This window comes from Hemicordylus capensis, chromosome 5 (genome assembly GCF_027244095.1).
Source record: "Hemicordylus capensis ecotype Gifberg chromosome 5, rHemCap1.1.pri, whole genome shotgun sequence".
Lineage (NCBI taxonomy): Eukaryota > Metazoa > Chordata > Lepidosauria > Squamata > Cordylidae > Hemicordylus > Hemicordylus capensis.
The window spans coordinates 233,663,533-233,677,013 of record NC_069661.1 but is presented as its reverse complement, the minus strand read 5'-3'; the positions used below and the strand labels follow the sequence as shown (position 1 = coordinate 233,677,013).

The 13,481-nt window shown below is 42.1% G+C and overlaps 1 protein-coding gene across 6 annotated transcripts in view; it reads left to right on the top strand.

Annotated features, from left to right (window-relative positions):
• Nucleotides 1–13,481, top strand: part of DNM1L (dynamin 1 like) — a 61,470-nt gene that overhangs the window by 25,859 nt on the left and 22,130 nt on the right. For all 6 annotated transcript variants that reach the window (XM_053258445.1, XM_053258450.1, XM_053258449.1 and 3 more), the window contains 10 exons: nt 31–77; nt 2,278–2,349; nt 4,075–4,161; nt 4,586–4,748; nt 6,659–6,779; nt 8,242–8,373; nt 9,098–9,304; nt 10,287–10,407; nt 10,811–10,966; nt 12,351–12,440. In XM_053258445.1, coding sequence (XP_053114420.1) covers nt 31–77; nt 2,278–2,349; nt 4,075–4,161; nt 4,586–4,748; nt 6,659–6,779; nt 8,242–8,373; nt 9,098–9,304; nt 10,287–10,407; nt 10,811–10,966; nt 12,351–12,440 — 1,196 coding nt within the window. The remainder of the gene's footprint in view (nt 1–30; nt 78–2,277; nt 2,350–4,074; nt 4,162–4,585; nt 4,749–6,658; nt 6,780–8,241; nt 8,374–9,097; nt 9,305–10,286; nt 10,408–10,810; nt 10,967–12,350; nt 12,441–13,481) is intronic.

Below are 13,481 nucleotides of genomic sequence, written 5' to 3'. Positions count from 1 at the left end.
TCGTCTCATGCCATGACTATCTTTTTCCAGGAATTGATGCTGAAGAATGGGGGAAATTTCTCCACACCAAAAACAAGGTACACCTTTATTGTAGCACAGCCTGTGCTTTCTCATTTCAGACATTGTGCTAAGCCATAGTTTAGCTATGCTCAGAAAGGCAGATCTGGCCATGGTTACCCATGCCTTAGTCACGTCACAACTAGATTATTGCAATGCTCTCTACGTGGGGCTGCCCTTGAAAAATATTTGAAAACTTCCATTGCTATAGAATACAGCTGCCCTAGTTATCTCTGGAACTGCTCGTTCAGAGCATATTACACCTATTCTGAAAGAGCTGCACTGGTTGCCAGTTTGTTTCCAGACCCATTTCAAAGGTGCTGATTGTTACCTTTAAAGGCCTTAACATTTGGCCCTGGGTATGTGAAGGACCACCTGCTCCCAAGGGTTTCTGCCCACCCAACAAGGTCGTCAAAAGGGCCTTTGATCCATCTGCCGACATTGAGAGAAGCTAAATTGTTGTTCTTGCAGGACAGGGCCTTTTCTGTTGTTGCCCCCAGGCTCTGGAATGCTCTCCCAGTGAACATCCACTCTTTAACATCTGTGGCTGCTTTTAAAGGACACATAAAAACCTTTTATGTTTGTTCAGGCTTTTACCCCTTAGAAGCTGCCAGGTTTCTCAGCTTTCTTGCTTCTGTTTATCTTTTTTGTGGTAGTGGTTTTGGTTTGTTGGGGTTTTTTTTATTGTTGCACTGATTTTAAGGTTTTAAATGTGATTTAATGATATTTTATTTTAACTTTTGTAAACTGCCTTGAGATGCATTGTGAAAGGCAGTATAAAAATTGAACAATTAAAAAAAAAGCGCCAAGATTCTTTCACCATGATTTCCTGTTAGGTCTCAATTGAGCCTGTGTGTTCACTCCGTTAATCTCCTTTGATTTCCTTTATAAGCTTTTTAGAGGAAGCCTTATTCCATAATGGAATGCTATGGTTTTTAATAGCAAAATTTCAGAAGAGATTTTGGTGAAAAGAGGGGCTCCAAACTTTTGTGGCATTTCCAGTCCTTCCTACAAATTTTGATTTAGGCTGGCATGTATATTTGGGTTGCTCACAAGATGTGATCTTCTAAGGATCTTATAGTGAAAGGTACAGAAGGGACATTTTTATTATCTTTGTTGAGATCCATGTACCTTCATACTTGTGGGTAGTGTGCCTGTGCAGTGCCCTCAGGGGTGGACTTCATAACCTCCTCAAGGTGCTCCTAGCTCTGCCCACAGCATGACCACTATAACTGGTGGTATGGAGCACCTAATGTTCCGATCCTTTTCGACCGCTGTTGCAGCATCTTCATAGGGCAAGTGCTCCTCCAGTCGGCTTGGTTCGTTGTCCCTGGTTCATTTGTAGTTTGTAGAAGAGCAGGGCTTAGAGAGAATAAAGCAGGGATGTATACAGTCATTCCTTGCTAACCGCGAGGGTTCTGTTCCGGGAAAACCTTGCAGTTTGCGAATTCGCAGTTGGCAAGGCATTAAAACCAATGGCAAACAAGGGTTAGGGGAATTGCTGTTGTGAAAAGACTGCATAATACAGTTAAAAAGGGGGGGGGGATCACCCCCTGAGCTCCCAAAATTGCAAAAAAACCCAATTACCAAAACATCTCGCCAAACCACAGATACTTGGATTGTGGTTGGTGAGACCTGCCACAATTTCCAGTCGCGGATACTTAAAACTGCGATTGGGAAACCCTACGGTTGGCGAAGGATGACTGTAACTGGGCCTTTAGGAGATGTTTATATGTCTACCAGAGCCACTACAGTGGTGTGTGTAGCTGTGGCTGAAGGTGTACCTTTTAGGTGTACACACCTCTGCATTTTTCACTTGCAGGCTTTTGTGTGTACAAAATATTGAAAACATGACCTTCCTCCCCACACAGAATAACCCAGCCATAGTATGCCCCCAACAGAGCACACAATCTGAGCAAGGTGTGCCACAGGATACAGAGCAAGACTTGCAAGGTGGTCGTTTTCCTTCCCCAAACAGCTTGATAGAGCATTTTCTGCAAGTAATCTGCTGCACGTGGAAGCCTATTCCACACTGTAGAACTCTGCACAAAGTTCATGCACCTATGCATGGAACTGCACAAGTAGTTTATCTTTCTGCTCGCCTGCCCTTTGCATCCTGGTTTAAGGTGTCAATGAAGAAGATGGCTCCAGATAGATGGGTTGTATAAGTCAAGCTGCACATTGCGGAAAGGTTTTCAGCTCCCCCCCTTAACATTTCAGCTCTACACAGACTTTGATGAAATTAGACAAGAAATTGAAAATGAAACTGAAAGGATTTCAGGAAATAATAAGGTGAGTGTCTGTTTTGCTAAATTCTTTGAACACAAGATCTGTATGATGTAATTGGGAAAGAATTAATGTCTCATACTAAATCATAATTAATGTCTCAATTCATGGTGGCTCTGCGTTCTCAGTGTTGGAACACTACCTTGTTCTAGAAAACTGGGCTTCAGTGAAAAATTGGACATGTTTGCCTGCTGCACGTAGAGACAATTGTTGAAATGCAGGAGCTAAGCTAAACAGCAGCTCTGGAAACTCCTCACTAAACATGAAGTCAGATTACAGCTGGATAGCCAGATTTCAGAAACCTTCTTTTTAAATGGAGTCTTTGAACATAAGAACAGCCCTGCTGGATCAGGCCCAAGGCCCATCTAGACCAGCACTCGTTTCACACAGTGGCCCACCAGATGCTGCTGGAAGCCACAGGCAGGAGTTGAGGGCATGCTCTCTCTCCTGCTGTTACTCCCCCACAACTGGTACCCAGAGGCACCCTGCCCCTGAGGCTGGAGGTGGCCTACAGCCCTCCGACTAGTAGCCGTCAATAGACCTCTCCTCCATGAAGTTATACAAACCCCTCTTAAAGCCATCCAGGTTGTTGGCTGTCACCACATCTTGTGGCAGAGAATTCCACAAATTGATTATGCGTTGTGTGAAAAAGTACTTCCGTTTACTGGTCCTAGATTTCCTGGCAATCAATTTCATGGGATGACCCCTGGTTCTAGTGTTATGGGAGAGGGAGAAGAATTTCTCTCTATCCACTTTCTCTACACCATGCATGATTTTATAGACCTCTATCATGTCTCCCTGCAGTCGTCTTTTTTCTAAACTATATAGCCCCAGGTGTTGTGGCCTAGCCTCATAAGAAAAGTGCTCTAGGCCCTTGATCATCTTGGTTGCCCTCTTCTGCACCTTTTCCAGTTCTACAATGTCCTTTTTTAGATGTGGTGACCAGAATTGTAAGCAGTACTCCAGGTGTGACCACACCATAGTTTTGTATGAGGGCATTATAATATTAGCCGTTTTATTTTCAATCCCCTTTCTAATGATCCCTAGCATGGAATTAGCCTTTTTTACAGCTGCCGCACATTGAGTCGACACTTTCAATGAGCTGTCCACCACGACCCCAAGATCCCTCTCCTGGTCAGTCACCGACAGCTCAGATCCCATCACCATATACTTGAAGTTAGGGTTCTTCATCCCAATGTGCATCACTTTACACTTGCCAACAATGAACTGCATTTGCCACTTTGTCACCCACTCCCCCAGTTTGGAGAGATCCTTTTGGAACTCTTCACAATCAGTTATGGATTTCACTAACCAAAAGCGTTTGGTATCATCTGCAAATTTGGCCACCTCGCTGCTTACCCCTGCTTCTTGAGCATTTATGAATAAATTAAAAATCACCGGTCCCAGTACAGATCCATGGGGAACCCCACTTCTTACTTCCCTCCATTGGAAAAGGACAGGGATGGAAATTGGTGGAAAGCGTTTTGGCTTCAGTGATGTATTTTATTTAAAACAGTTATACCCTGCCCCTCCAGTACACTACTGCTTGGGGTGGTTCACTAAATTGATAAAATAGATACAATATAAAACAGTAAAAATCAGTAATGTTAATATGAGTTAAAAAGAAAAGTATAGTTGCTTCAAAGTAACTGGACTTTTATTTGTTCAGAGATTACACCTAAGCAAGTGTGATGATAACAATTCTTGATTTATTTCCCCATTAACTTCCAGGGGATCAGCCCTGAACCAATTCATCTAAAGATTTTTTCACCCAATGTTGTCAACTTGACCCTTGTAGATTTGCCAGGAATGACAAAGGTAAGAAGAAAGAATTGCGATGATATTATTGAAAGTTATATTCTGCAAAAGGTAGAAATGCACATGAGAAGGCAATGTTCCCAAATGTTAATGGTCTTTATTCTCTGTCCTTTCCCCTCCCTGCCCTCCCCCCCCCGGCCAAATTGTCTATTCTACAACATCCTTTTTTGGTCACTTGGCTATCCCATTTTAAGTACAGCGTCATGAGCCTAACTGGAAGGACACAAAGAGCTAAGCCAGTGCAATGATCTCCAAATCTTCCCCATCCTTTGGGATCACTTCTTGGTTTCCTTTCATACTTTTCCTGGGAGTGGTCTGTTAGATACTATGTTAGTAAACCTGGCTTCATATAAATCGCTCTATCTATCTATCTATCTATATTCGTAAAGCAGACTCCACTCATGTCTTGCTTTCTTCCTCACAGGTGCCTGTGGGTGATCAACCAAAGGATATTGAACTTCAGATCCGAGATCTAATCCTTAGATTTATCAGTAATCCAAATTCAATAATTTTGGCAGTCACTGCTGCAAACACAGACATGGCCACCTCGGAGGCACTAAAAATAGCACGTGAGGTGGATCCAGATGGTAAGTCGAAAGAGAACATGTTGTTTGTCTTTTTGCTTCTAGGAAACAATTGCAACTCAGTTGATAGTGCAAATATTACTTTGTAGTCACACCTATTCTTAAAAAATGTATCTCCAGTTGTAACTTGTGTTCATTAAAATAGCAAGATGTCTAAACCTGTATCTGATTGAGCTTTAAGGGTAAAAGGAAGCCTGTACAATGTCCCATTAAACTATTATTTAATTTAAAAACATCTAGATTCTGTCTTTCCACGGATATGCCCAAGGTGCAGCTAACGTTAACATATCACAACTTTAAAATCACTAATAAAATACTGATAAAAACAAGCAGGAGGATAAACACTTTTTTGAATCTTACAAATTTAGAGCCTGGTGATAAACATCCACAGCAAAGCAGCCTCAAGTGCTTTAAGACAGTGGAGCTCTCGGAATGCGTTGGTTCTCTTAAACTGCTTGTTCATTTTGGTTTACCGAGATTGCTTTCATTTCCCATATTGTTTTAGTGATAGATTCTTGCAGCAATTAACATTGATGCTACTACTACTATTTATATACTGCTTTTCAACAAAAAGCTTGCAAAGTGGTTGACACAGAAAAAGAATAATAATGAGAGGATGGTTCTCTGTCCCCACAGGGCTCACAGTCTTAAAAAGAAACACAAAGTAGGCACCACCAGCAGCCTCTGGAGGATACTGTGCTGGGGTCAATAGGGCCAGTTGCTATCTCCTTGCTTAATATGATGAGAATCACCACTTTGGAAGGTGCCTCTTTGCCCAGTTAGCAGGGCTGGGATGGGTTCAAAGCAGGGCAAGTAAGATGGTGGGAGATTTCAAATCCAAGGCTTGAGGGAACTGGTAGCTGTCTCCAAAACCTATAGGACTCACACATAGAAGGAGGAGTGGGCTTGTTCTCTATTGCTCTTAGAGCAGGTCAAGAGCGAATAGGTTGAAATGAAATGGAAGCAGATTTCAGCTAAGGAAAATTTTCCTATCTGTTGTTCAGTTCTGCCTTGTGCAGCAGTGGGCTCTCATTTGCTAGAGGTTTTCAAACTCGGGATGTGCATGAATTGTTTCAGCGCCTCTAATTTGGGGTGCTGAAGCAATTCGAGTTCCCCTGGCCAAAACGGTTCGGACAGAGACAAGCAGGTGCTTTGAATGGAGGGAGGGAGGTCCTACCTGCCCTTCCAGTGCTCCTCCGCCACCACACCGCAGTGCTGTCGCTTCCAAACAGCTGCGCCGTCTCTGCGGATAAGCCGTGCCGGGGGCTTCCTGGATGGGAACAGGAAGATCCCTGTTCCCAGCATCCTGTGAGTGTCGTCACGTAAATGGTCATTTATGTTCCCACGGGGTGCTGGGAACAGGGATCTTCCTGTTCCCATGCAGGAAGCCCCTGGCACGGCTTATCTGCAGAGATGGCGCAGCTGTTTTGAAGAGAGTGTGCCTCAGTGGGGCCCCAAAGGGATGCACCCCTGTGGATGCGCACGAAGCACTTTGTGCACATCCCTATTTCAAACCGAGGGTGGACAGCCATCTGTCAAGGATGCTGTAGCAGATTCCTGCAGTAAGCAGGGGGCTTGATCAAAAGGCCTCAAAAATGCCCCCCAGATTCAAAATTTTATTACTGTATTCTTGCTGTTTATTTCCAGCTCTGCTCCGAGGGGGAAATGCTTAAAAACCTAGTCCTATATTTATATTGCCAGCTGTGGGGTGGTGGGCAGTTAAAATGTCCTCATGTGATTGATGGGAGGATTTCCCTTATCCTGCATGGCCTAGTTTAGTGAACAACGTCTCTCATTGCTCCCCTTCCTTTTTTCTTTCTTTTTTTTACTTTGGGTCGCCATTTCCTAGACTTGCAAAGTGAACAGATGATTGACTTCATGTAAAATGACAATTTCCCCCTCCACTCTGATAGGGCGGCGCACCCTTGCTGTTATCACAAAGCTGGATCTCATGGATGCTGGTACTGACGCTATGGATGTACTCATGGGAAGAGTGATACCTGTTAAACTTGGCATCATTGGTGTGGTAAATAGGTGAGTATAGAGCTTGTGCAAGAATTTGGTTTGCAAAGCCTTTAGTAAGATCCTGCTGGATCACACCAAAGCCCTGTCTAGTCCAGCATCTTTTTTGCCATGGTGACTAACCAGTTGCCTCTGGGAAGCCCACAAGCTGGGCATGAAGGCAATGCTTCTCTTCCGTGATTATTCACCAGCGGCTGATATTCAGAGACATACTTAGCCTGAATCATGAGGACTGATGAGCATATAGATATATTATGTCTATTTTCAAAAGAGCTGGAAAGGTTATGATCGTTATGGACAGATAACTGGAGCACAAAGTGAGAGGGCAGTACTGGCAGATTCAGGGTAACCCACAGATATGTTGATTTCAGAAAACTCAGAAGAAAGAAAACATGGTGGCCAAAAAACCCCCCAAACTGCCACAATGTAACTCAAAGGAACAGAATGTTTACAAGCTCAGAGGGTTGTTGACAGACAATGAGGTGGGAGGAGCTAATGGAAATGATGAGGAGTTGGTGGAGAACTCCGCTTGAACAAAAAGAGCAGGAAATGTCTCGGGTTGAAGAATGCTCCCTCAAGAGAGTCATAACCCCTTGTGCTTCTGAAGGGGAAAGGTGCCTAAAACTTTCATCATGCTCAAGCACAAGCTTAGGTACACATGCATCCCAAGATATATTACAACATTTTGCTGCAGGTCCATACTTATCAAAAGCCAATGACAGATTTGTCCCTCTGTAAGTCTCTCTAATCTCCTCACAAATCCATCTAAGCTAGCAGCCATCACATCTTGTGACAACTAACTCTAATTAGGCACTATGTGAAAAAGTACTTCCTTTGGTCAGTCTGTAATCGGCCAATCAGCTTCATTGGATGACCCCTGGTTCTAGTGTTAAAAGAGAGGGAGAAAAAAAGAGAGGGAGAAAAACTCTCTATCCATTTTCTCCAGACCGTGCATAATTTTATAATCCTCATCCATGCAATTTGACTATAAAGCAGTACTTTCACTCTCTAGCATTGTAGATTGCCAAGAACACCATTGCAGTTGCCAGATAATAGCAGCTTTTGATCCCATTGCGAGGTAACTGTAATTGGTATACTTTCAGGACCAGTACAATAGAAAGACCTGAGTAACTTGTGGCTACCTCTGGTAGGCACAGAGGTCAGGTCCTCGGCTCCATTCCCATTCTGTAAATCCTCATTGCAGTGTCTACATGATTCTTCTGGTTGGCCAGCCAACTTTGCATACTATGTGATGACTACCAGTTTCGAGCAACAATGTTTCATTTTCAAAGCAATGATGGTGTGTTGTGTTTTTTGAGCATGTTACCAAATGTTGGGAACAAGAGGAGAATATGAAATGGAATCTTGCAGTAATGGCCAGCACGTGAGAGTAGCCCAGTTGAAGAAAATGTGGAGTAGAAAATGCTTTGCTGTTAAGTGCATAATAATTAGTTGAGTTTTCCTCTAACTTTAGGAGTCAATTAGATATTAACAATAAGAAGAGTGTGGCTGATTCAAATCGTGATGAGTATGCTTTCCTACAGAAGAAGTATCCCTCTCTAGCCAACCGGAATGGAACAAAGTACCTTGCTAGAACACTCAACAGGTATAAGAAATTGCTTTGATCCTAAGCTACAAGTCTAGATTTTTCTCCAGTTGGATCAGTTTCTCTTTTCTGGCCCCTCCTTTATTATATGATGCTCTTTGTATTTGCTGGTGATGGACATTTGGATGGCAATATCCTTCCTCCTTTTTTTTTTTTTTGGCCATTCTTGAGTCTTATGTGGATGAATGAATGAAAAACTAGCAATTATTTTTGAGGTATTGGATGATTTGGTGCATGAAGTCACCTTTTCCCTTAAGTTCCTCCATGCTGTGTTTGGAAATGCCAACTGTAGAATGGCTGTACTTACATTGGCTGTATAAAAACCTTTAGTTTTTATAATTCTCAATTTTTAGCTTTTAAAATAACTTTTAATTTGAAACAATTCTGATTGTGGTTTTAGCTTGACTTGTTTTCTTAATTTGGTTAATTTTATTAGTTTTATCTTACATTGTATCTATTTTATTGTTCTGAGCAGTAGTGTACTGGAGGGGCGAGATATAAATATTTTAAATACATACTTACTAACAGCTAAGGTAGAGTTATGTGATGAAACTTTTACTCTATCAGACCTGTGATTACTATGCTACATCTTGGATTGTTGAGTAAATTGCATAGTCTGAGTATATAGCAGATGGGATGGTATATTTTAAGATAATTGTTAATAAACAAAACATGTGAGTGAAAAATCTTTGACTCTGTGAAATTTCCCAAACTTTACTTGTAGGTTACTCATGCATCACATCAGGGATTGCTTACCAGAGCTGAAAACCAGAATCAATGTTCTTGCTGCTCAGTATCAGTCTCTGCTCAACGGCTATGGGGAGCCTGTAGATGATAAGAGTGCCACATTATTGCAGCTTATAACCAAATTCGCCACTGAATATTGCAACACTATTGAAGGGACAGCAAAATACATTGAGACATCGGAATTGTAAGCAGATGTTCTGGATTTATAGTCTGGTTTCCATAAATTATGGAGAAGCAGGAGCTTTATCATTTAATAGTAATTTTTCACTACCAGATTTCAGTTTGAGAGTTTGTACAGGTGAAACTCGGAAAATTAGAATATCGTGCAAAAGTCCATTAATTTCAGTAATGGAAATTAAAAGGTGAAACTGATATATGAGACAGACGCATTACATGCAAAGCGAGATAAGTCAAGCCTTAATTTGTTATAATTGTGATGATCATGGCGTACAGCTCATGAAAACCCCAAATCCACAATCTCAGAAAATTAGAATATTACATGGAACCAAGAAGACAAGGATTGTAGAATAGAACAATATCGGACCTCTGAAAAGTATACAGTGTACTGTGCTTGATTGGCCAGCAAACTCGCCTGACCTGACCCCATAGAGAATCTATGGGGCATTGCCAAGAGAAGGATGAGAGACATGAGACCAAACAATGCAGAATTGCTGAAGGCCGCTAATGAAGCATCCTGGTCTTCCATAATACCTCATCAGTGCCACAGGCTGATAGCATCCATGCCACGCCGCATTGAGGCAGTAATTGCTGCAAAAGGGGCCCAAACCAAGTACTGAATACATATGCATGCTTATACTTTTCATAGGTCCGATATTGTTCTATTCTTCAATCCTTGTCTTTTTGGTTCCATGTAATATTCTAATTTTCTGGGATTGTGGATTTGGGGTTTTCATGAGCTGTACGCCATGATCATCACAATTATAACAAATTAAGGCTTGACTTATCTCACTTTGCATGTAATGCGTCTGTCTCATATATCAGTTTCACCTTTTAATTTCCATTACTGAAATTAATGGACTTTTGCACGATATTCTAATTTTCCGAGTTTCACCTGTATACATCACATTAGCTCAAATGTTGACACTTGATTTAAATACCCCATTTTTCTCCAATGGTCTCTCTTCTAATACTTTGTCATTCTCCAGGTGTGGTGGAGCTAGGATTTGCTACATTTTCCATGAAACTTTTGGGCGTACCTTAGAATCAGTTGATCCATTAGGTGGCCTGAACACCATCGACATTTTGACGGCCATTAGGAATGCTACTGTAGGTATTATTTATCTTTTAATTCCAGTGGTGGTTGTAACAAATATTTATGTACCACTTTTCGATTTTAAAAAAGTTCTCAAAGTGGTTTACATAGAAAAATGAATAAGATGGTTCCCTGTCCTCAAAGGGCTCACAATCTAAAATGAAACACAAGGTAGACACCACTGGAGGGATGCTGTGCTGGGATTGGATAGGGACAGTTGAACTATCCCTGCTAAATATAAAAGAATCTCCACTTTAAAAGGTCCCTCTTTCTTAGTTCGGTGGGATTGCATCATTACAGAACATGCTACTTAGTATTGTCGGAATATGCCCTTGGGAATATTCCGACACCCTTTAAACATGGTGAGTTCTACCACAATGACATAAAAACTAACCATTTTCTGTTTGGATTGACCAGGGTCCCCGTCCCGCCTTGTTTGTGCCTGAAGTTTCATTTGAACTGTTAGTAAAGAGGCAAATCAAACGTTTGGAAGAACCCAGCTTGCGATGTGTGGAGCTTGTTCATGAGGAAATGCAGAGGATTATTCAGCACTGTAGCAATTACAGTACACAGGTAAAAGAAGTGGACACTTCTAAAATGTTATAGGATGTGAAAGTATTATGGAAGAATGGATAGGCCTGTATTGAGACGGGCAAAATAAGGCACCCTCATGCTTGGAATGTCTGATCTTGGGATAGAAAACACTTCTGTTTAGGGTGTCAGACAACTTCAGATTGATAGCTTCCTGAATACTAATATGGGGTTATGCTGGATGTGTGTGTATACACTTGCACATATACACATTCTTGTATGCAAGCATGTACTTTTTCATGCTTAAGTTTACACATATGCACAAGCTTTGAGGTATGTACATTCCCTGATTTCTTCAGTTCAGTTGGGCCTTCGCAGAAAAAGGAGGTGTGAGCTATTGGAACAGAAGACTGAGCATGATTTTCCATCTACACAGGCTTCCTCTTTATGCCTTTTATCCCACAGCAAATAATGGAGACTGGACATGGCGGTGGGAAGATCCCTGTTTCAATAGGATCCATGCTTCTGATTCCCCACCAGTTGTTTATCTGGAGAAAAATGTGCCAATACAATATGTCTACTTAATGAGAGGGTTTCTCTTAAAAGGGCTCAAGATTTTGGCGTTTTTGAATTATTGCTTTGGTGCCATAGTACACGGTCAGGAGTGTGGATAATGTTCTGAGTTAAAGATGACCATAGGTGGCCATTAGGGTGTGCTGCACAGCTCACGTGGGGTCTATGACAGCTGTTCTAATTTGTGCAGACCACCATGGTACAGAACATTGTACACTTCTAACAGGTTAATTCTGGGGAAGTGTATGTTCTTTTCTGCTAAGTAACTTCGTCCTGACTTGACCACCACATGAGGCACCAGACTGACCTTTGATGGGCTACAACTCTGATGAAATTGACTTCTTTTTTGCATCCCACCCCCCCAATTCTGCCACCCCAAACCCCTCAGCTTTCTAACGGCTTCAGTACCTCCAAACAGGCCTCAGTTTAAGTAATGCGTGTTCTCAGGATATAAATTTCAAAAAAACCCAGACGTGACTGTGGAAAGCAGAAATTCTAGGAGACGATTCCTTGCTGCTCTTGAACACATGAAGCTGCCATATACTGAGCCAAACCATTGGCTCATCTGGGTCAGTAATTGGCAGCAGCTCTGCAGAGTCTTGGACAGGAGTCTTTTCCAGCCCTATCTGGTTATGCCTGCCAGGCGCTGAACCTTTTTGTATGCAAGGCATATGCTTTGCTAGATGGAGCTAGGGCCCCATCCCAGAAGTGACCATCCCTGTGGTCTGCCTTTTGCATAATGTAAACTCAGTTCCTTTGGTCTCTTATGATTTGCGCAATTTGACAATCTACTTCTATTTTTTTTCTTGTAGCTTCTGCAACCAAACTCTTTCCTTGTTTTGCTTGTATTCAGGAATTGCTGAGGTTTCCAAAACTTCATGACGCCATCGTTGAAGTTGTGACCAGTCTTTTGCGTCGAAGGCTACCGGTTACAAATGAAATGGTAACTATTGGGGTGGCTTCTACCTGCAGTGGTACTTTCTTTGTAATGCAGGACCAATGAGACAGATTTAATGATGATGACCAAGAGTGTGGTGAAGATGGTATAAACCATTGGGGCTGGGGGCGATGGGAGTTGTAGTTCATCCCCTGCTAACTGAGCAAAGAGGCACCTTTTTAAAGTGGCGATCCTCTTTATTTAGCAAGGGAAGAGCAACTGGCCCTATCCAACCCCAGTACAGCATTCCAGTGGTTGTTGCTGGTGTCTTTCTTATGTTTCTTTTTAGATTGTGAGCCCTTTTGGGGACAGAGAGCCATTTTATTTATTTATCTATATCTCTGTAAACCACTTTGGGAACTTTGGTTGAAAAGCAGTATATAAGTATTCGTTGCATTTTATTGTATTGTATCAGCATCCAACCCAAGGTTGGGAAGTGCTGATTGAGCTTTGGAGCCTGGAAGAGCTTAAATTCTACTTTGCATGCATTCTAATCTCTGATGCCTTCATGGCAGCAGACTCACCATCGCCCATTTCCCCCAAATAAATTGGTTTGAGTAGTCAGTCTCATACTGAACTGTGCAGATATAAATACAGAAAAGCAGCACCCTCCCAAAAGTTATACAGACCCTGGCTCCTTTGGGGTGGGGTGGTGGTGGGGGGAGTGTTTATCCATTTATTTATCATATTTCTATACCGCCTGATATAGACATCTCTAGGTGGTGTACAAAGTTAAAGCATAGCAAATGTGAAACAATATAAAACAGTTAAAATTCATAAATCAAGTGGTGTAGTGGTTAGAGTGCTGGACTAGGACTGGGGAGACCCGGGTTCAAATCCCCATTCAACCATTTACATTTACATTTTACATTTTATATCCCGGTCTTCCTCCAAGGAGCCCAGAGCGGTGTACTGCATGCTTATGTTTCTCCTCACAACAACCCTGTGATACTAGCCATGATACTACCTGGGTGACTGTGGGCCAGTCACTTCTCTTTCAGCCTAACCTACTTCACAGGGTTGCTGTGAGAAGAAACTCAAGTATGT